The sequence below is a fragment of the Eulemur rufifrons genome, chromosome 7 (genome assembly GCF_041146395.1).
Source record: "Eulemur rufifrons isolate Redbay chromosome 7, OSU_ERuf_1, whole genome shotgun sequence".
Lineage (NCBI taxonomy): Eukaryota > Metazoa > Chordata > Mammalia > Primates > Lemuridae > Eulemur > Eulemur rufifrons.
In genome coordinates this window covers 161,093,101-161,116,755 of record NC_090989.1, presented here as the reverse complement: position 1 = coordinate 161,116,755, position 23,655 = coordinate 161,093,101, and the positions used below count along the sequence as shown (strand labels likewise).

The 23,655-nt window shown below is 39.1% G+C and overlaps 2 protein-coding genes across 2 annotated transcripts in view; both read left to right on the top strand.

Annotated features, from left to right (window-relative positions):
* The window catches only part of DNAH12 (dynein axonemal heavy chain 12), a 162,454-nt gene extending 155,866 nt beyond the window's left edge, over positions 1 to 6,588 (top strand). Inside the window, exons 70-73 of the mRNA XM_069473730.1 lie at positions 2,873 to 3,010; positions 3,438 to 3,529; positions 5,078 to 5,145; positions 6,398 to 6,588. Coding sequence (XP_069329831.1) covers positions 2,873 to 3,010; positions 3,438 to 3,529; positions 5,078 to 5,145; positions 6,398 to 6,588 — 489 coding nt within the window. The remainder of the gene's footprint in view (positions 1 to 2,872; positions 3,011 to 3,437; positions 3,530 to 5,077; positions 5,146 to 6,397) is intronic.
* A 1,904-nt stretch (positions 6,589 to 8,492) lies between these two features.
* ASB14 (ankyrin repeat and SOCS box containing 14) lies at positions 8,493 to 23,487 on the top strand. The gene is made up of 10 exons (XM_069473728.1): positions 8,493 to 8,614; positions 10,123 to 10,177; position 10,383; positions 10,639 to 10,770; positions 10,855 to 11,013; positions 16,227 to 16,472; positions 19,162 to 19,333; positions 19,784 to 20,327; positions 22,040 to 22,193; positions 23,309 to 23,487. Exons 1-10 carry the CDS (start codon positions 8,493 to 8,495, stop codon positions 23,485 to 23,487), a joined length of 1,764 nt encoding a protein of 587 aa, XP_069329829.1.
* Positions 23,488 to 23,655: the final 168 nt, after the last annotated feature.

Sequence of the window (23,655 nt, the reverse complement as noted above, 5' to 3'; positions counted from 1 at the left end):
TAGTCATCTGAATTTTCTATGCTTTCCTCATTTCTCTCTCCCCATTCATCCTGTTCATTTCTGTCTTAGTTCAGGCTGCTATACCAAAGTAAAATAGACTGGATAACTTTTATTTATTTATTTATTTTTGAGACAGAGTCTCACTCTGTTGCCTGGGCTAGAGTGCCGTGGCATTAGCCTCGCTCACAGCAACCTCACATTCCTGGGTTCAAGCAATCCTCCTGCCTCAGCCTCCCAAGTAGCTAGGACTATAGCCATGCACCACCACATCTGGCCAATTTTTTCTATTTTTAGTAGAGACAGGGTCTCGCTCTTGCTCAGGCTGGGACCTCACTCAATCCTCCCACCTCGGCCTACCAGAGTGCTAGGATTACAGGCGTGAGGCACCAGGCCTAGCCTAGACTGGATAACTTAACAGACATTTATTTCTCACAGTTCTGGAGGCTGGGAAGTCTAAGACCAGGGTACCAGCATGGTCAGGTTCTTGGTGAGGGCCCTTCTGGTTCACAGATGAGAGGGAGAAAAAGAGAGAGACAGAGACAGAAATATTTCTCCTATTTCTTCTTAGAAGGGCACTAATCCCATCATGAAGGCTCCATCCTAATGACCTAATTACCTCCCAAGAGTCCCATTTCCAAATACCATCATCTTGGAGATTAGGGTTTCAACCTATGAATTTTGGAGGAAAACGTTCAGTCCATAGCATCTTCCCTTTCTCCTTCCTGTACCTTTTTAAAAAAAGCTTTTTGCATACTGCCTAAGATCCCAGTATAAATCCTGATCTAACGCTTACTATCTTTGTGACTTTGAACAGGTTACCCATCTTTCTGCACCCCAGTTTCCTTGTCTGTAAAATGGGAGGAATAATACTTAACTTACTATCATTTTATAGACTACATGAGGTGATGCATGTACTAAGCACTTAGTAAATGGTAGCTAATTGGCCACAGACACTAATAACATTCTTGGCTAAATGAAGCCCTAGTTGAGCAAGAGAGTTTTCTGTACATTTGCCTTCTGTGTTCTTACAGCTTTCTTGTGCATGGTGCTGATTCTGCTGGCTTTTGCCCTTGTCAGACTCCATCTCTTTCTCTACTTCTTCTTGATCTGCTAGTGTGTACTGTTGCAACATCTCTAGCAGCACTGTGTTCTCTTGCTCCTAGGGAGCAAAGCTGACTTCTTCCCATAGTGTACCCCTTGCTCAGAGACAGAGTTCATTTCATTGACTCATCGGTTCATTGAACAAATATGAACTGAGAACCCACTTTATTCAAAGCACCTTGTTGTGTGCTCTGTGAAGGTAAGATGATTACAACATGAGTCCTGCCTTCAAGCTGCCAGTAGCCTACAAGGAAACAAGCTATGTATCTAAAGAAAATTAACACAGTATGGTAAGAGCCATAAAAGACCAACATGTAAAATGCTCTGGGAGTTCAAAGAAAGGAGAGAGTTCTTTGGGCTCAGGCAAGCAGAGTTTGTTTCATGGGTGAGGTAGCATTTGAGCTGGGTCTAAAGGATGAATGGTTTTGGATACTGCAAAGAAAGGAAAAGGACTTAGAGATAGCTGTATAACTATGGGATAAAGGGCATTGTGTTATTTAGGGTTGATTCCATTGTAGGTAACAAAAATTTTGACATAAGCAAAAGGAAAATTTGTTCCCTCATGTAACTAGAAAGTCCAGGGGTGGCTTGGGGTAGGATTTGACCTGGGGTGCCAACATGGGTACCTTGTCCTGGCTTCCTGCACTTCATCTCTTGGCTGCATTTCCTTTGGGTTATCTCCATTCTCAGTTAGGTTCTTGTCTGATACTAGCAAGATAGCAACAGCAACTCTAGCTTCACATCTGCACAACTTCAGATAGCTGAGAGTGAATCTTTCCCCCAAAGTCCCAGCAAGAGTTTCTGCATCTTTCGCTTTGATTGGGTCACATGTCCATTCCTGAATCTATCACTATGACTGGAGGTCTGATTGGCCAGGCAGGAATCACATGCCCACCCCAGGAGGCGAGGTGGAATTCTACCACCAGAAGTGCTTAGAGTGGAGGAGGGTTTGTCCTCCAGAGGAAAAGAAGGAGAGTATCATATTAAGATAGGCAGGAAAAACAACAGATGTCCAGTCAGCACAGAAGAGACCAGCAGATAGTCCTGTCTGATTAAAATATAGGATGCTCAAAGGGAAGTAAAAAAGATATAGAGCTGAAAATACAATTTGGGGCCTGATTGTGAAGTATCTTGCATAGGAGACTAAGAGGCTTAAGCTTTAATTTGGTGGGGTCACTGTAGAATTTGGTAGGTCCCTAAAGAATTATGCAAGATGCTAAATCGGATCCAAACTGTGCACAGTGAGGTATATTCTGGCAGCATTCTTCTAGACATATTGAACAGAGAGGGAAGAAGCAAGAAGATGGTACACACTGGTACAGAAATAAGACCATGAATATCTGAACTGGAGTGGGGCAGTGGGTGTAGAGACAGGGATTTAAGGGGTTAAATAACTGGAACCAGCATATGGGGGCTACAGTTAGACCATGTGTCAGATGTCTAAAGATAGTTGCTTTTGAGTGGGATAAGTAATATAATAAATTCCCAAACACTTTACATGTGGCTTTTTGCACATGTACAGATTTGAATCTTTCAAACTGTGTTTCATTCAGGTTAACACTCAAATTATTTTGAATTTTCCAAGAAGAATAACTAGAAGGGAAAAGAGGGAGGAGGACCAAGCTAAGCTGGGTGTTTGATGTCAGGAAAGAGAGTCTTGCGATGGAAAGTGTGGGCAACATAGACGAAAAATAGAACCAGGAATTGTACATCAGATGGCACTTGTATAAATTTTAAAATGGACATAATGTATTTTGTTTTCCCTTTGTAGGTCTGGTATAATTCAGGGAAACCTTGTGTGTTTTGGCTCTCAGGCTTCTTTTTCACCCAAGCCTTTTTAACTGGAGCTATGCAGAACTATGCCAGAAAATATACCACCCCTATTGATTTACTAGGATATGAATTTGAGGTACAGTAACTCCTTAAACTCAACAGTGTATCACTATATCAAGTCATACATTTAAGTAGAATTTCTATATTATAACCTAATATAAGGAATTTTACTTCTTTTCATTCTTTGTTCCATGAAGAAACTATATATTTGTCTTGCTATCCCTACGATAGAACTTTTATATATTTCAATGTTTGATTTAATTAATTCAGTGCTGTTCTGTTTTAGCAAAAATTGATATGAGGTACAGTAAAAACTGATAAAATGCTTCGAAAAAAGCCATACTATACATTTTTACATTCTGTGGCGGAAAGTAAATTGAGTTTAACAAGCTATTACATGGTAGAGTTTCCCTGAATGTGTTCTGAATATTTAGCTAATGTTTTCTTTATGAGACTAAGTTGTCTGGAGAGGGATGCTTACTAGTATATGCCTCTCCCTTCAGGTTATTCCTTATGATACATCTGACAAGGCACCAGAAGATGGCGTTTTCATCCACGGATTGTATCTTGATGGAGCACGCTGGGACAGAGAAAGGTCAGTAGTTGCAAAGACCTTTTCAACTGTAGCTGAATCATGGATGAGTGGTCTGCTGCTTTTTTATTTTTAAACCAAAAGGCCTTCTCTAGGAAAGAAGGCAAGTAATAAATAATATCAGAATTCTTACCTAAATCATTACTCAGGATAGGGCAATTGATGACTGATTATTTTTAGGTCCTGAATAATTTTTGGTTAATATTTCCACAGTCTTATTAGTAGAAAAGTTAGCCAAAATTATTTACCTGCTGCTTCTGTTTTATAAGTTACCTTCCATTTTGGAATGTGTAGGACTGCCTCACTTTTTAAACCATTTATAGTTAGTTATAATAAAGTTACTGTTTCTGTTAGTGAATGGAAAACCTTTTCTTACATTTTGATAAGATAATAAATATTTAGAATAAATATTGAATTTCCACTCTTAGGAAACGAAGCAATGCTATTTCCATTTAAAATATATAAGCATGGGAGAGAAGGAGAGAAAATGTTTCCCTTGGAGCTCTGGTCTTTAACAGTCCATTTATAGGCATAATCCTCTATCTCCAGAGCCAGGGTTAGACTTGCCCCCAGGGGAGCACTAACGACTGAGGAAGGAAAAATCACATAAGAAGAAGCAATAAGGCAGTCCGACAGAAATAGCTCCATATGGTGTTATGAGGGGACTCAACTGCACATAATTCATTTTATTATTTCTATCTCTTTTGTTTTTTCATCACTTTACAGCCGTTGTTCTTAACTCAATTTGCCTTATATATATATATTCGTCTTCTTCCTTCCTTCCTTCCAACCAACCACCCAACAATGTAGCATAGTGAAAAGAAACTAGATTTTCTAGATAGGCAGATCTATGTTTGAATCCTGACGCAGGCACTTAAGAGCTATATAACTGTGAGGAAAGTACTCAGTGACTCTGAGCCTCCAATCTTTATCTGTGAAATAGGAATAGGAATGGGGACAGGATCATTTGTGAGGATCAAATGTGATAGCATAGTGTCTGCCTCCGGGATGGTACTTAAAAATTGGCAGGGCTGGGCATGGTGACTCACACCTGTAATCCCAGCACTTGGAGAGGCTAAGGTGGATGATCCCTTGAGCCTAGGAGTTTGAGACCAGCCTGAGCAACATAGTAAGACCCCATCTATGCAAAAGATTTTCAAAAAATTAGCCGGGTGTGGTGGTGTGTGAGTGTAGTCCCAGATACTTGGGAGGCTGAGGCAGGAGGATTGCTTGAGCCCGGGAGTTGAAGGTTGCAGTGAGCTGTGATCACACCACTTCACTCCAGCCTGGGAGATGCAGTAAGACCCTGTTTCTTAAAAAAAAAAGATAAAAATCGGTAGGCACTGATATTTGTCCACTGTTTTACACTTTGCCATTCCATAATTTTCTTTTGTTTACCTCAATTCTTCATTGCTACTTCTTCATTTTCTTTTTTCACATTTCTTTTCCTCTATATCTCTGGTCCTTATATTAAAAGCCAAGTAGCAATCTCTTCTTAGAAGCAAATTTCATAAGTTATTTCTAATAATTTCTGTCAATTTCTTTTTACAGTGGATTGCTTGCTGAACAATATCCCAAACTTCTGTTTGACCTGATGCCCATCATATGGATAAAACCAAGTAAATATTCTTTTAACAAAATTTTTTTTGAGTTTTAGGGAGAATAATGTTAGATATTATTAATTGCTCCTCCAAATAAGTTTGTGCTCCAACTTTTTAGGATTTTAGCTCAATTATAATAAACATTGGTGGACTATTTACATTATTTACATTGGAAATATATTATTCTCCCTTTTTTGTGTGTGGCACTTAGACTATTTTTGTAATATCTCTCTGCCTCTTTATGCTCTTAGCCCATGGGAGGTACCATTCTCTTTATCCCTCTCCCCACCCACTTCTACAAGGGGTTTCAAAGATCCTATAGCTGCCCAGCCATGTTTTGATTCTGGACTCCTTTTGCACGCTGCCCAGAGGCACAGATAGGCTTCACACAGTCTCCAGCTAGTGACTAGCATTTTCTGGGTGTAAGAAACCCCCAGGCCTAGGAGCCAGCCTGGTGCCCCAACGCGTAGCTATTGCAAGCCACATAGCGTGGAGGCCTCTTTCCCCCCTGTGGAGAAGCCACTTGCTCCTTCCCTCCTTTTGCCATCCTAATTTTTCCACAAGTCTGAAAAAATGAGGCTCATTCTTTTGTTTTCTCTTCCCTAAATTTTTTATTCTTAAATAACAATAAATGAAAGCATTTACAAATCATCCAGAATCATCACCTAACCCTATGAAATATTTTCATTATTAATGTGGTTCAATTATAGCTATGAGAAATGTAACCTGAGTTTAGAAAGACTCCTAACATCTCATATCTGGCTTTTTGGGGTTGCACATAGATTCTTTTTGTGAATTGGTAAGAGTTGGTGTGTTTTTCTTATTAATAACCTGCTCAAAACAAATAGAAACTTCAGCTTCTTCTAATTTATGGATTTCTTGTATTAGAGTTCTAAGCGATTGTGTTTCTCCTTTCAGTTCTCCCCCATTACCTTTACTGTATTTTATTCCCTCTTCCCTACCCTCTCCTTCTCTTACTCCTTCCCTCCCAAGTCCCTCTTTAGTTCCTTCATGCCTGCTAAGAGATCAGAACTTAAAAAATCAATTCCTGTCTTCGACACCTAGAATCATGCATCATGTGCAATCACTCACCTTGTTTCACAAACATATTATACCAAACTTTCAACAAACTTTAAAAACCTTTAAATATCATAATAATGATCTTAGATTCAGTACTGGCCATTTTATATGCAAGATAAATAGTTGTTCTTCTAGTACCTAGAATAATTGTTTTCTCTTTATCAAATGAATGTATTTCTTTTTTTTCAAGCTGAAAAGTCTCTTATTATAAAGTCGGATGCCTATGTCTGTCCCCTGTATAAGACAAGTGAGCGGAAAGGAACTCTTTCTACTACAGGACATTCTACTAACTTTGTCATTGCAATGTTGTTAAAAACAGACCAACCCACTCAACACTGGATCAAACGTGGGGTTGCTTTGCTTTGTCAATTGGATGACTAAACTGGACAAATTTAGAAAACATCTGAAAGAAGTAAAAAAAAGTATATTGTCTTCACTTACTTAAAAATATATATATATTACAAAATGAAGTATCTTGATGTTGTTCTTTTAAATGGTCTTTGGAATGGTCTTTGCATTGTTCTTCTCCTTGATATACCACTCTTGTTTGGAATATGACCTTCTATATGGATTCTTTTGAGATTACAGCCAGACTCTACCTGTGTGTGGAAGAAAAATGTGAAAAGAAGTGTTTGTTGGAAGCATATGAAAAATCTTTGAAGGTTTTATTTAGTTTCTTTTTTAAGTTTGATATGTATGTGAAAAAAAGATTTGAGTGATTAAATAAAATTCAACTAATATCAGAAATTATCTCTTTTACAAGTTAAGTCATTTGTTCAGCTTCAGTAATAGTTTACTTTTCATTCACCTACCTGAAGGAATTATGCACAAACATTTCAAATACATAAATTAAGAAACTGTAAATAAGGAAAATATTAAAAACAACTACGTAACTAAACCCCTTATTTCATACTTTTAAGACCTTAGTTCCATGGCTCACAGTACCCCTGTGACTAGGAAAGGAAACACAAAGCAGTGAAGTTGACTCACAGAGGCAGTCAGGTGGCTGGAGAGCACCCCTAACTCTATACCTGACGTGACATTGTGCACCTTGGCATTTGCTGCATATTTAATTGGAAATGTCAAAGTGGTCCCTTTGCTATTTTTAGTGTATATTAACGATTTTAAAATGTTTCAACAAAACAAAGTTTTAGTCAAAATTTTATTGTCTTGTGTAGAGTTAATTCCTTCTTTAGGATTCCAAGGACACGTAAGGCCACAGTTGTGTAGCACATGGAAAATACAGGTACAGCTACCCAGTGAATCTGGACTGTTGGGACAGTCACTTTTGATAATTCAGTCCGAGCAAAATGTTTGGCCTCTCGTAAGTGGAAAATTGATTCTGGTTTGCAGTGGCTATGCACGTGAGTCTTAAGAGAATGAATTCTCTTTGCATGGCCAGCCCCTTGCTAAAGCATTTTATGCCAGGAATAAAATATTTAATCTTTAAATTTGATGAATTACAGCAGTGAAGAAAAGAGATCGTGTTTCCAAAGAGAGCTAACCCACATGTAAAAAACAAGGAGAATGTGCCAGACTGTCTTATGATCAAGTATTTATAGTAAAGCTATTAATGGAATGGTCACTACAGGGGAGTGGAGATCCTAAATAGAAATGAAAATTCTGAGGCTTACATGTGCTAGTCCTTAACAGTGAAAACTTCAGTGCTGTCCTAAAGGATATAACAAAAGGTAAACGAGTCTTTCATATGTGATGAAACCTATTTTATGCTAAAACTGAAAATGTTCTTTTAAAGCCATTTAGATATTGTCTAATAAAATACATTTGTTTTTGCTACTGCTATTCCTATTATATGTTGTATTACACGAGTACATTTATTCCTATAACATGTTTACTAAGTAAAATATTATTTTCAGCGGAACACTCTGAAGATATTTTGGGTGAGTGCTACAATCACTGAGAAAAACTCACAAGGCAAGTCTAAAATACATCAATATGAGCATTATCAATGTTACAATGGCACTGATCTAAGTCTTATATGAAAGGTTGTTTTTCCTGAATAAGCTTTAAGTAAATGGCTACTTATGGAAACTTCTAATTTATGTTGAATCTATGGCAGTTCAGAGAACTTGTTGTAAATTTAGGGAAAATTTTTTAAATGAATATTTTGTTTTCTAAATTTTGTATTTTCTTCATTTATCAAGCCTATCAATTTTCTAATTTTCTGCATTTCATTTATAATTTTAAGCAATTGATAATCTTTTCACAACTGGAAAATGTTTTTAATTCATTCTGATTTTAAAGTAAACTTGTCAGCGTTTCACATGGATAATTACACCAGTGATGAAGACTTAGAGGATGATTTCGACACTCAGTTCATCATTCAACAGAGTTTACAGGATATTTACGAGCCAGGAACAACACAACGTGCACCTGAGGATGAGAGGTAATGGTTTCCTCATTGGCAATGTATGAAGTACTGTATTCAACAGCTGAGACTTGTCATTAGCTTAACCCTAGTGTTGTGACAAAAACAGGAGAGAGGGTCGGAATGCAAGGAACTGTCATTTAAATATATATCAGACATGATGTTTGATGAGACAGGAAAAATCTGGAAAGAATTCAGAATTTAATTAGGCAGTTAAAAAAATAGTTGAAGGAGGTAAGCAGCAAATCTGGGTGAGGAGATGCAGACTAGGTATCAGAAGGAAGAAATAAATGAGGCTATGAAGGGCTAGAGAAGAAAGGTCTGATACATCTTGTCTTTAGGGAGCTAAAGAAATGCATAAATCCAACCAAGACACATAGAAAGTTATTTTCAACATTAGTGGGGTAGGTGGGGATGGGGTCCAGACTTTGATCTACTCAAATCAAAAGGTGGAATTATGTAAACTTAAACCCAGGAGAGATTACCCCCTCCTGAAGGTGTGGATTCAGAGTTCTGTTACGGTAACAGTAGAAAAGGACCGGTGGGTCCCTCCATGGTGTAAGAATGGCCCTGGCTATAGGCAGTCAAGCACACCTGGTCGAACACTCCCTGTGATCTGCAGCCTCAAGCCCTTGAGGTGGGAACCATGGTTTTTACTGGGGTGATAAACCCAGTTTGCTTGGGATGGTGATCTCTATTTGCCTGCTTGAGGTAAAACAGGATAAATGTCTTTTAACCCTGGGAGATTTTATAATTAAATATAGATTGCTCTACGTACTTGCCAGGGGATAAAAAAAATGTTAAAAAAGAAAATATAAATAAATAGAGAGATGATGAAGTACATCAATCCTGTGGTATTTTTTTAATGAAACAAACTCATGGAGTGATCACTTTTATGTTAAGCACTTCATAAATATTAATTCATTTAAATTCTAATTCTCATTACTTCTCTGTGAGGTAGGTACTACTATTATTCCCGTTTAGAGGTGAGGAAACTGAGGCACAGAAAAGTTAAGTGACTTACCCAAGGCCACAGGGCTAGTAAATGAAGAGCCAGGCAGTCTGACTCCAGAGTCTGTGCTCTAAACCACACACTAGTCCTATACTTTTGTGTTAAAAACTCACACCATGACTGTCTACTATTTTTTAAATAATTTTTGCTAGAATTACTGACATTACAGGATGGCCATTAAATTTTACCATGCAATAATGTGACATTTCATTCCCAGGCAGGTTTGATTCAGTTCAGCAAACACTGACTGGGGGCTTATTGCGATCCAGGCCCTCACACAGTCCTTGCCCTAAAGCAGCTGACAGTCTATTGAGAGAAGACAGACATGGGAAACATTTTACAATATTTTACATTTTGCAAATAGAAGTATTTCTAGTAAGCCTCAGTCATTGCCTCATGTGAGAGTTCATCCCTGATTAACTATTACTGCCTTCACCCTTTCCCTTTGATCTTTGTCAGATACCTTAGTTTTTGCCTCTGTTTTGGAATTACATATGTATTTTTTTCTATGCAGCTTCCATTCCTTTTTGAGCGCTGACTGTAAGAAGATAGTTGAAACAATAGAGACAGTTAAGTACTCTTCCTATTCTATCTCCTTTAACTGCAGTAAGATGTGATGGTGACAACTGGCCGCATTTCCCTTGAAGCTCCAGAAGCCTTGGAGCAGGTTTTTCCAAATGCGGAACACTATGGGGGTCCCCAGCTGACTGCCAAGAGTCTGATGTGGCCTTTCTGGGAGAAAATATGTCAACACAACTTAGCAAAGAGCTCCAGGGTTCCTCATAGAGGGAGCTGTTCTTCTGTATGTGACAAGACACCGGGGATGGGTGTTCACAGGCCCAGGTCGTATGGAATGCTAGATGGCAGGCCTTACTGGCTGTCCTATGCCTTTGGAATTTGTCTTTCTTAAAAGGTGGTGCTAGAATTCTGTTGTCTCACACACTAAATCTGGTGGTGGAATTCAGAGGCAACATTGGCTGCCTGGTATGTGTGCCAAAAGTGAATCTGTTCTCATTTGACTTGTTAATAGGTAAGGCAGATGCATTGTCACACTTAACCAAGTACCATTCTGCTTTTGATGAAGCAGATGAGATCGGCTGGCTTCCTTTGCATAGGGCTGCAGTGCAAATAAATAGGAATGTTTTGGAAATCACCCTAAAAGGTAAACTCCCTTTTACTCTTCTTCATGATTCTAAGAAATAAATTTAAAATGTATTCCTATATCTTAACCTGTGTGCTATTTCAGCTTCAAAACCCAGCACCTGGGAGCAAACAACCCACAATGGTGAAACACCACTTTTTTTGGCCATCAGTAATTGCCTCTTAGAAAATGCCAGTTTTCTTCTTCTGAATGGCTGCAATCCGAATGCTAAGAATTTCGAAGGCAATTCTCCTCTTCTTACAGGTAATGAACACCTTGTCTCTGCAGAAGAGTCGGGGGCTCTGAGTCTCCTTCATGCCCACAGGTTTCAAAGGCAGCTTTTGGGAGGGACATAGTTGGAGCACTGTCCCTCTGGTCCCAATGGACCAGCTTTTTGACCCTCAAAAAGCTTTCTGTAGGCTGCCTGTGAGGTGCCTAAGGCAAAATCTCTGCCCAATTGAGAGCAGCTCATCTTGCGTGGTGCCTTCCTCAAACCAGTTCACTCTGGTGTGAGACATAAGAGGACAGCAAAGTTACCCCGTGGAGCGTGGCTATAGGCAGCTGAAATGGGAGGATTGGTGGAAAATGATTAAGAAGCAGGTAGTCAGATCTCTAGACACTCCTCCCCGCCCCCAGTAGAATTCTGGAGGTTTATTCTCTCCATAGCTTAAATGGAGAGTCTCTGGACCAGAGGATTTAAGGCGAGGGTGGGAGGACTAAACTGAAAATACTGAAGGAATTAAGCAAACATAGGCTGAGACCACCCAGCCCTCCCCAACTCCAGCTACCCAGAAAGCTGGCAGCCAGCCCCTGACCCTCTATGAGGAGGCTTCTCTGGAAAATTTGACCAGCACAAGAAGAAAGATCTAAAGATAATGACTTTGGGAGTTTGCCAATAAATGGCTCAAACGTTATCAACCTATAGTTAAGCCCACAACCCATGAGCCCCATCCACTGTTTAGAATTTCCAATCAGCTTGTTAGTCCCCAACTCTTTTTTTTTTTTTTTTTTTTGAGACAGAGTCTTGCTCTGTTGCCCGGGCTAGAGTGCCGTGGCATCAGCCTAGCTCACAACAACCTCAAGTTCCTGGGCTCAAGCAATCCTCCTGCCTCAGCCTCCCGAGTAGCTGGGACTACAGGCATGCGCCACCATGCCCGGCTAATTTTTTCTATATATATTTTTAATTGTCCATATAATTTCTTTCTATTTTTAGTAGAGACGGGGTCTCAATCTTGCTCAGGCTGGTCTCGAATGCCTGGGCTCAAATGATCCTCCTGCCTCAGCCTCCTAGAGTGCTAGGACTACAGGCGTGAGCCACCACGCCCGGCCTAGTCCCCAATTCTTAATCATGAGCAGAGAGCCAAAGGGTGTCTGAGGAAAGTCTTCAACAGATAAGCAACTTGGAGGAAACAGATTATTTGGGGAAAATAAAAATGTAAAGTGAAATTATTATTAATTTCTTCAGAAATTAATGAAATAGGAACAGGATACTAAAAAAAAAAAAAATACCAAAACAAAAAGATGTTCTTTAAAAACTCATAACGATACTGGAAGTTGAAGTTTAGGGAAGCTTCCAGAAAAAGATAAGAAATGGAAAATAGGAAAGAAAAGAAATTTAAAAATTAGAAGGACGACCCAAGAGGAACAACATGTGAATGATGGAAATGACTGAGAGAACAGACAAGGTGGAGGCAATACATTACCAATGAAATAAGTCAAGAAAATGATTTCCTAAAATGAAGGACCTGTGTTTCCAGAATGAAAGGGCACACTAAGTGGCAGCTGAATGAAATGCAAATGACCCAGCACCCTTAGCACTTTGTTTCCAGTCTCAGGGCAATTAGAGCACTTTCTATGGCACATTGTAAATAGTTATAGGCAGAATTCATATTGATTCAGCGCCCTGGCATCTAGCAAGATTCCTTACACACGTTTAGTGCCAATAATTAGTTAATGAATAGTGAGATGGATAAATTCAGGTGTTTTAGGATCTTGAGGGACTAAGGATCATCATCCAAATGTGAATTAACAGTATAAATGCAGAAAAGCCAGTTAGTAGAGAATTTGTTAACAAAATGTGGTTAAAAATCATTTCTATAAACTTAATATTAGAAATAAATGCAAGGATAGATATGAAAATATTAACAAAAATCATTTCAAAGAAGTAGGATTATGGGTCATTTTCTGCATATATATTCTAAGTTCATTGAACATGAACCCATTTTATCATAACAAAAAAAGCATAAAAAGCTTTAAAAAAAAGACACAGCCACCAGGGACAAAAAGAAGTTTCTACAAACTTCCTAAGAGAAGGGGGAAAACAAAGGGATACATCATATACAAAAGATGACAAAACAGAATGGTTTTAGACTTCTCAATGGTAAAACTAAAAGCGTGAATAAATTGGTGGAGAATAGTTTTACAAATTCTGAGAGAAAATTGTGTCCAACTTAAATTTCTATATTTAGCCAAACTATCAAATCTGACGGTAGATTAAAGACATGGAAGACATATATTTTCAGACATAGGTGATCTCAAAAAATTCATCTTTCACATCGCCTTCTTAGGAAGCTACCAATATGGAAGTAAACTAGAAAAACAAAAGCTCGGGATCCAGGAACCAGGAGATCCAACCCAGGTGGTAGGCAAATAAGATCCCAGAGATGATGGGAACAGCGATCCTAGGGTGATGATACGTTACTAAGCACTGAAGTCCAGACTGGAACAGGTCAGGAGGCCCCAGGGAGAGGCCTTTCCTTCTTCAAGATCATGATGGGATAGGAATGAATATCTTTTCTTTTTTTTCTTTTTGAGACAGAGTCTTGCTTTGTTGCCCAGGCTAGAGTGAGTGCCTTGGCGTCAGCCTAGCTCACAGCAACCTCAAACTTCTGGGCTCAAGCGATCCTACTGCCTCAGCCTCCCGAGTAGCTGGGACTACAGGCATGCGCCACCATGCCCGACTAATTTTTTTTTTTTTCTTCTATATATATTTTTCAGTTGGCCAGATAATTTCTTTTTTTTTTTTTTTTTTTTTTTTTTTGAGACAGAGTCTCACTCTGTTGCCCAGGCTAGAGTGAGTGCCGTGGCGTCAGCCTAGCTCACAGCAACCTCAAACTCCTGAGCTCAAGCAATCCTCCTGTCTCAGCCTCCCGCGTAGCTGGGACTACAGGCATGCACCACCATGCCTGGCTAATTTTTTCTCTATATATTTTTTAGCTGTCCATATAATTTCTTTCTATTTTTAGTAGAGATGGGGTCTCGCTCTTGCTCAGGCTGGTCTCGAACTCCTGAGCTCAAACGATCCGCCCACCTCGGCCTCCCAGAGTGCTAGGATTACAGGCGTGAGCCACCGCGCCCGGCCGGCCAGATAATTTCTTTCTATTTTTAGTAGAGATGGGGTCTCGCTCTTGCTCAGGCTGGTCTCGAACTCCTGACCTCGAGCGATCCACCCGCCTCAGCCTCCCAGAGTGCTAGGATTACAGGCGTGAGCCACTGCGCCCGGCCAGGAATGAATATCTTGAAAGGAGATTTAGACAGTTTAGAGAGTTTGGGGTTGAATTAATGATAAGCAAATTGAAAACTAAGCAAATGAAATGTAAGACAAGTATGAACTCTAGAGAAAACAAAAAGATGTGCAGAAAAGGAAATATAATTACAGTCCAGCTTTGAATAGCAAACATAATAAGGTAAACACAATATTTCTCTAACAAAAATTACACTATAAAAACATTAGAAGGATAGTTGGATGAAAAATGTGTATGTGTGGTAGGGACAGAAGGAGAAAAGAAAGTTAAATCTTCATTTTTTCATGGTGAGAAGTCATTAAGTTATACCAAAACCAAAAACTCAAAAAATAGCAATACAAGAAGTTTATTTAAAAAAAAAATGTTGGCCGGGCGCGGTGGCTCAGCCTGTAATCCTAGCACTCTGGGAGGCCGAGGTGGGCGGATCGTTTGAGCTCAGGAGTTCGAGACCAGCCTGAGCAAGAGCGATACCCCATCTCTACTAAAAATAGAAAGAAATTATATGGACAGCTAAAAATATATATAGAAAAAATTAGCCGGGCATGGTGGCGCATGCCTGTAGTCCCAGCTACTCGGGAGGCTGAGACAGGAGGATCGCTTGAGCTCAGGAGTTTGAGGTTGCTGTGAGCTAGGCTGACGCCACGGCACTCACTCTAGCCGGGGCAACAGAGTGAGACTCTGTCTCAAAAAAAAAAAAAAAGTTAATATCAAAGAATCTGCTAAAAGCTGCCTCTGGAGAAGAAGAAAAAGGCTAGGGAAACAGTAGTGGACTTTACAGTAACTGACTTTTTAAATTCTGCATATATATAACTTTTATCATAACAAAAACTAAAGATTAAAAAGAGAACAGCAACAGAGTACTGCCAAAAATTGGGATTTGGAATGCCTTCATGGTTTGTCTCAAGATGCTCTCTAAGGCTTTACATTTGCAGAAAAAACACCAAGAAGAGCCCTCTCTGAGAAAGCACTCAAACTATATAGCATAATACCATATAGTGAAGAGAACTCTGGATCAGGTCTAACCTCTCTAAACCTGTTTCCCCGTCTATAAGGTTGGGATAATAGCAGTATTTATCTTGTGTGTGTAAAAGTCACCTATGTAAAAAACATGAGGCTGTGAAGCCTGTCATAACAATGATGGTGGAAAGAACTGGTTTTCCTCTCTTGACTTCTGCCTGTTCAGCAGGTCAAAAGATTCCATTTTTGTGGTAACTGAACAGCATGTCCCCATTGATAGATCAAGGAAAATGCTGGGTCAAAGTTAAGCAAGTTTAGGCTTGCTTAACTTAAGATTTCTCAGAGGCTTCAATATACCAATGTACAAAATGAATCTTGAAGAGGGTGTTAGAATATACAGCATTCCCAAGTCTTTTATTGTATTTTTTCTTTAATGACAGAATCATTTTCTTCACTAAGAACCTCCAGGGGCTTTCTGCACAATAGGTTTGGGAAACAGAGGCCAAAACCATTTTCTACGGCCTCAGCCACTCACCCAAACATGCATATTTAAATTACGTTTTAGTAATTTGCTGAGGTAGGTTCTGTTGCTGTTTTGTTTTTCCTCTTTTAAAGCATCTACAAGCATTTCCAGGACTGTATTGAGTATTTAAGTTCCCATTTTCTTGAGAAAATAAAGATGGTAAATAAAAATTTTGTATGTTTGTGTTTCAACCACATAAGCTGCCAGTGAATAATCAGCACATTGTCCACAGTAGCAGACAATGAATGGTCATGGCTTACAGAAAAACAGCCCACTGATGGAAAACATTATTGATATTATTTGACGTATGCCTTATTTTACAATTTGTTTCCTAAACATGGAGTGCTGGGGCAGGTGGGGGGTGGGTAGGGAGAACTGCTTAAGAAAGCTTGAGGGACAACAGCCAATAGGATACTCCAGCCTCCACTTCCCGTTGAACATAATGCCCACCTCCCTTCTCATTCATTTCCCAGCTGTTCTGCGTGACTCGTACGACATGGCTTCCTTGCTGATCAGCCACGGAGCAGATGTCAATCTGCGGTGTGCCAACGAGAGGACAGCTCTCCATGAAGCAGCCAAACTGGGCAGACAAGACATGGTGAAGCTTATGCTGGCTTCTGGGGCGCACATTGACCCGCAGAGCTCCTACGGATTCACTCCTCTTGCTCTAGCTGCTCAAAACGGGCACACGGAAATCATGGAAATGTTACTGCAGAAAGGCAAGATTTTCTGTATGGTCCCAACCTGCCAAGGGATAATGTGATCCAAGTGTTCAACAGAAGTTAACGTTTTCATTAAGCCTAATATAAATGTTTGATAAAACTTTGTGTTAATATTGACTATTGAAAAGCCTAAAATAGAGATTGAATTTCTTATTGGGTGTGATATAATTTCCCTAAAATTACTAAGATGCAGGTTACTCTTTTACTTAGTGTTTCCTCACCATGCTAAGAGGATGTTTTTTGTTTTTTTTTTTAACTTTTTTTATGTTGTGTTTTTCTAGAATCATAAAATCAAAGATCCTGCAACATCCTCTACATGTTACCTCTGCTTAGGCTATCATGAGGCAGTTTAATTTGTCATCAAATGGCTTTAGATGTTAGGACATTCTTCCTGATTTTTTTCTCTTTGGGTCTTAGTTCTTCTCTCTAGTAATAACCAAAATGCCAAGAGAGGAGGAAGGCAACTTATAATTACTGAGCACTTTCTAAGCAACAGGTATTAAGCTATCCATGATGCCTTATAATCCTTTAAAAACTCTGTGAGGGACGTACCATCCTCATTGTGCACTTGAGAGAGTGAGGGTCAGAGATGGTACCAGTTGCAGGACTTCCCTTCACATATGCCCCCTCCCCTGCCCCCAGCACCATAGCCACGGCCATTTTAGATCCTATTTCACTGGTAGGGATCCTTGGCTTAGAACTTTGGCATTTATTGTCATGGAGGAGACCGCCATTGATGACACTGTTAGATGAAGCACTGTAGTATCTAAAGTTTTAATTCAAAGAAGCAAACTTTTACCAAGATTTAATAAAGTCCCAATATTAGAATTATCTTCGTTAGTCTCCTCCTTATGTCTAGAAGCCTATTTCATTCTTTAACAATACATGGACCTGATTTCCAATATTCTAGATGGCAGGAACCCCTATACTTAAGAACAACCTTGTACTTTTTAGACTTACCTAAATCTTTCCTATCGTATGGGAAAGGCTGGTTTCCAATCAAAGGCCATAAGACATTTTACGTAAGATGTTTTAAATGAGCAGTATAAGAGATGTCCAGCATCATTAGCTGGAAAAACAAAAGTAAACACGGGCTCTTTCGACTTTGAGGAAAGAGTAACCTTTTGCATAGAAGAGAAGAGAGGCAACAGATGTTAAATCCTCTAATCTTCAAAGAAACCAGCATGGGTTGACTTCAGTGAGGTCAGTGAGTGAGCATTTCCTCTAAGTGATCTCCTTACAAAAAGTAATTTGCACAAAGTGACATAGATAGTAAATGGCAGGGCCAGCATTTGAAGCCGCATCTGCCTGATTCCAAATTATATTATTTTACCGCCCTGCACTGCTGGAGTGGCAACATGGCATCGTAGAAATAAACCCCGAGTCTGTAATACCTGTGTACAAATCCTGACTACCTTGCTTACTAGTTGTGCTTCTTTGGGGAAGTCACGTAAACTCAATGAGCCTTAGTTTCTTCATCTTTAAAATGAGGATATTAGCATCTACTTTGGGGGGTGTTGTGAAGTCTGGAAATTATTATGCACATAAAGGAACCAGCACATAGTGAGCACTTAATAAATGGAGGCTTATTAGGTTTTATTTGCACATTCTAGGAATGGGGTTTTGGGGCAGCCACTGTACCTGATGACTCTGGAGTCTGTCCTAGCTCATGGGGCTATTTGGAACCTTATATCTTTTTTATATGAGCTACGAATGTGCCCAGAATGCTCTCTTCAATTTTTGTCCATCCAAATGCTACTTTTTCTTCATAGCCCATTTTGCTGAGAAGCCTTCCACAACTCCTTTCTCCTTCCTTCACCTCCCAGCTCCCCTTAAAAACCCAGCCCTAGATCGTCTAGAAGACATTTTGCCTGTGTTTGTACTCTCACTATCCACACCACTCTCATGACACTTAGTATGCAGGGTACAGTTTGAGCATCCCTAATCAGAAAATCCAAAATCCAAAATGTTCCAAAAGCCAAAACTTTTTTGAACAGCGACCTGACACTCAAAGGAAATGCTCCTTGGAGCAGTTCAGCTTTCAGATTTCTGGATTAGGGATGCTAAATCAGTATGTGTATGCAAATATTCAAAAATCTGAAAAAAATCCAAAATCTGAAATACTTCTGGTCCCAGACATTTTGAATAAGGGATACTCAAGCTGTATTACAATTTATCTTTTTAACTATCAGCAGTCCCCCATCAGTTAAAAATAATTACAGTGTCTCTTACTATGAACAGTCCTCTAAGAACAAGTTAGAACAAATGCCCATTTCAACCAAAACAGCATCATCAGATGGTGTAGTGATATAGTTCAACAGATTTATTAGTACCATCCTGTATGTAGGAGTGCTGAGATCAGGCGGCTTTTGTAGGCTGGTCTAGAAGTAAAACTACCTTTTATCAAAGTATTTCTACTAGTTTTCAAGTTCCAAACAACTTATAAAATTACTCTGAAAGCCAACCTGCTTGTAATTTAGAAACTGCTTGTGCCATTTTTTTTGTCCCCATCTAGTTTATAAGCTGCTTGAGAGCAAGAGGTCATATTTTATTTCTTTGATTCTTAGTGCTTTGCTAGAGTAGGCGCTCACTAATTGCTTTTTGGTGGTAGTGATATATTTTTTTAATTGCTTGAGCAATACAGTGGAAAAGAATTTTTGCATAACATGACTCTTTATCCTCTTAGGAGCTAATGCTCATGGTCAGGCCTCTGATTGTTCTTCCATCTTACTTGAAGCCGCTAGTGGAGGAAATCCAGACTCCGTGACTCTCTTGCTAGGGTATGGAGCTGATGCCAACATCCCTAAGAGCTCAGGCCACCTGCCCATTCATGTGGCAGCTGACAGAGGCCACTTATTGTAAGTTCCATTACATTATTGTAAATAATAGAAATAGTAATAGCTACCTTTTATTTTGAGCCACTACTAGGAAATTTATATTCTTTTTCTCTGATCCTACAACTAAACACCCCTTTTAAAGATAAGAAACTCTTGACTGGCTAGAAAGTAGTAAAGCCAAGCATCCTCTGAAGAGATATAAAACTTTTATTATCAGGTCCTCAGGCAACATGGGAAGCCTCTGGTCTCAAATGACTGGGCTAATTCTGAGTTTTATAAACTAAACAGTAGTTTCATTTGATTTTACTTGGTATCTGAGCTTTCGAATGAAGGAATTATGCTTATTTGTTGGGGGTTCTAAATACCAGCTGATACTAATACCATCCAGTGTTAATATAAAGCAATCATAAACAGGTTAACGTTACATCTTAACAAAACTATTTTGAAATGCACTTTGAAATTCTTTTTCAGAGCTCTAAAGATACTGATTCCAGTTACAGATCTTGCTGCCATTAAGCAGAGTGGGATCAGTCCACTTCACTGCGCGGCAGCGGGAGCACACCCTCAGTGCCTGGAGCTTCTCATCCAGGCTGGGTTTGATGTGAATTTCATGCTAGATCAGAGGATTCGCAAACACTACGATGACCAAAGGAAGTCAGCGTTGTATTTTGCTGTATCAAATGGTGACCTTTCTTCAGTTAAGCTCCTTCTGAGTGCTGGAGCTCTGCCTAATCAAGACCCAGTTAACTGCCTCCAGATTGCCCTCAGGATGGGCAACTATGAGCTGATAAGTCTGCTGCTAAGACACGGGGCCAATGTCAACTACGTCTGCAGAGTTAATCCTTTACATTTCCCATCAGCACTGCAATACACACTGAAAGATGAAGTCATGCTCAGGATGCTGTTGAATTATGGGTATGACACAGAGCGATGTTTTGATTGTCCTCATGGGGACAAAGTTCATCCTTCCTGTACTTTTGAAGGCTGGACATCTACAGTTATCAAAGATACTAAGGTAAGCCCTCAGCATTGGCTGCATTGCCTTACAGTCATCATCTGTGGCCCTGAAACTCTAGCAATAAATAGACTCCATCCACTCTCTCCAGAAGCTCATGGTTAGAAAGATTGTAGAATAGATACATGATAAAATAATTATAATACGATAAAATAAACACAATAGAAAGATGTAAAAAGTACAGAAATAGTTCAGAGGAAAAATTGATTTAACTCTACCTAGCACTGTCAGGAAGTTTCATAAATGAAGCAATATTTGAGCAAGGTTTTGAAGAATGAATGCAGTTTTAAATACCAGTTATACTTTTTCTTTGAATGAGTTATCTAACTAAAATGCTTTTGGGTTCCCAATACCTGTACCCCTAGGTTTGGCTATTTCTTTGGGCTCTAACATTTGATTGAATGGTTTCCTTTGGTCACATTTCCAATGAAAGAAGAATCACTATCAATACAGTTGACCACCGCTCCCTTTTGAGACATTTTTCCTTCTTGGCTTTCATCACACCACACAATCCTAGTTTTCCCTTGCCTAGACGGTCACTTCTGTTTTCCCCAACTTGAGCTCTTCCCCCGGCTTTTCAAATGGTTGCCACTCTTCAGGTCTCATTTCAAGTGTCACCTCCCCAAAGAAGCCCTTCCCTGTCCACCTTGTCTGAGGTAGTTTCCTTCCCCAATCATTCTCTTATCATGCTGTCCATTTCTTTTATAGCATTTATCTCTTTCTAAAATTATCATTTTAATATTTTACTGATTGTGCCTCCCCCACAAATACATGAACATAAGCTCTTGTTCATCACTGTCCTCAGCTTACAAATCTGTGCTTAGCACATAATAGATGCTCTATAAATACTTGAATCCATATTATCAAAATTTGGAAATAGAAATGAAATGGTGAATTGGAAAAAGTACTTTGAATTGTGAAAAGTGAAAGCCAAAATATTTTAATATTATATGATTTATTATTTTTAGGTGATTAATGTAGGACTTACTTTCCACATCATTAGTCTGGTATTAGGCATATATCATCTTTCATCATTTCCTAACTGTTCATATAGATTTCCTATCTGGGTATCTTGTCTAAGAGCATATTAATTACTTAAAGGTAGAAACTGTTCTATCCCTCATGTATCAAGGTAGGATTCAGTTATGAATGATAGAAAACCCCAAAATAAGAGTAGCTTTAACAAGATGGCTCATTCCCCTCTCATATAAAGGCAGGAAGTAAATAGCCTTCTAATTGGAGAGCTTCATATTCACACAAGAAACTCGTATCCACACTCCAGCCAACAAGAAGGCAGGCAGGAGGCAGCACGCCCCTTACTCAAGGACATTCTGGGAGTTGCTCACACTTCCACTTACATCTCATTGGCTAGAACTTAGGTGGTCACACCTAGCTGCAAGTGAAGCTGGAAAGGTCACCTTTATTTCACACAGCCACATGACCAATCAAATGGGTTAACAGATAATATGTGACATTCTCTGTGACACCCCTATTACATCTTATATAGTTTTGAAGGCAAAGCAGTACATATTTTTCCAAATATTAGAGCTAAGGCTAAGAGATTTTCTTGCTCAAGACCATAGTTTATAAATGAGGAATTTGAGATCTTGTTTGCCAACTCTGATTTTAGTGTTCTTTTGATTACTATGTTTAACCACAGATACTTTCTGCTGTTCATTTATTTTCATACTTCTGATTTTTTTACCCCTCAGTTCTGTGAAGTAATAACTTTATCGTGGCTGCAACATCTCTCTGGAAATGTTGTTCGAGTGATGCTTGATTATGTTGATCAAGTTCGGATCTGTTCAAAGTTGAAAGCTGTGCTCCAAAAACAGGGGCTGTGGTCAGAAATACATTTCATCTTAAGTGAGTCTATTTCTTGTAGAAAACTTTCACCAAAATACTAATTATATTCTCATTTTTTTTTTAGAACACTCTTCTATTCTAGTTAAAAGCTTGACCTAAAGAAACCAAAAAAATACTATTCCTATCTTAAAAATTTTTACTAACTACACTTAATTTGTACTTATTACCTTTTCCCAGGATGATAAAATCTGTTAGGTAACTACTTATTACATAGGTAGGTAATACTTTTATCCCAATCCACCTAAACCATGGCTCTGAAGGAACACTATAGACACAGAAATTAAAAGCTATGAAATGGCAATAAAAACAAGGGATGAGAAAAAGCTAAGAGCTAAGTCTGTAGAGGGTATCAAATGATCCTTCTCCAACCCAAATTATTTCAAAGTAGTACTTAAGTCAAATTAAAAATTTCTTTCATCTGGCTGGCCATGGTGGCTCATGCCTGTAATCCTAGCACTCTGGGAGACCGAGGCAGGAAGATCGTTTGAGCTCAGGAGTTCAAGACCAGCCTGAGCAAGAGCGAGACCCCATCTCTACTGAAAAAAAAAATAGAAAGAAATTAGCTGGACAACTAAAAATATACAGAAAAAATTAGCCGGGCATGGTGGTGCATGCCTGTAGTCCCAGCTACTTGGGAGGCTGAGGCAGGAGGATCGCTTGAGCCCAGGAGTTTGAGGTTGCTGTGAGCTAGGCTGATGCCACAGCACTCTAGCCCCGGGCAACAGAGCGAGACTCTTCTCTTAAAAAAAAAAAAAAAAAAAGGAATTTCTTTCATCTCACTTCCTCCTGGGTGATCTTCAGTTTTTAGCCTGCCCCTGAGGAAAAGGGGAGCAAGTGGGGCCTAATACATGCAGATTTAAGGACTTTAGGTCTCACAGGCCATACCCACAATTGATGCCAGTCTTTGGACTCTAACTTGACATAGCTCTGAAATCGTATCTACAACAAGGGTTGCAATGAGAACTGAAAAGCTATTTATTTCCCTATCGACTTTCCCATTTAGTCACAACAAATGAAATGTATCAAATGCATTTACTAACTAAACCCTAAGATCACTAAAAACTAAAGCAATTTTTTTTTCCTTTTGGATAATGTGCCTATTTCTTTCATTTTAGCAAATCCTCGCTCCCTACAACATTTGTGCCGCCTGAAGATCCGGAAGTGCATGGGACGTTTACATTTGCGCTGCCCTGTCTTCATGTCATTTCTTCCATTACCCAATCGTTTAAAAGCATATATCCTTTACAAAGAATATGACCTTTATGAACAAGGAATTTTTACAGGAACGTGGTAATCAAACCATTCTAGAGGAAAAGGTATAATTCTGATTCTGTATTTCTTAAAATTTGACTTGTTACATAAGATTCACATTTTTTGCTTTACCTAGCAACTAAAATCTCAGTGCAGCCTACATTCTTTAAAAAGTTGCTGAGCCGGGTGTGTTGGCATGCACCTATCTGTA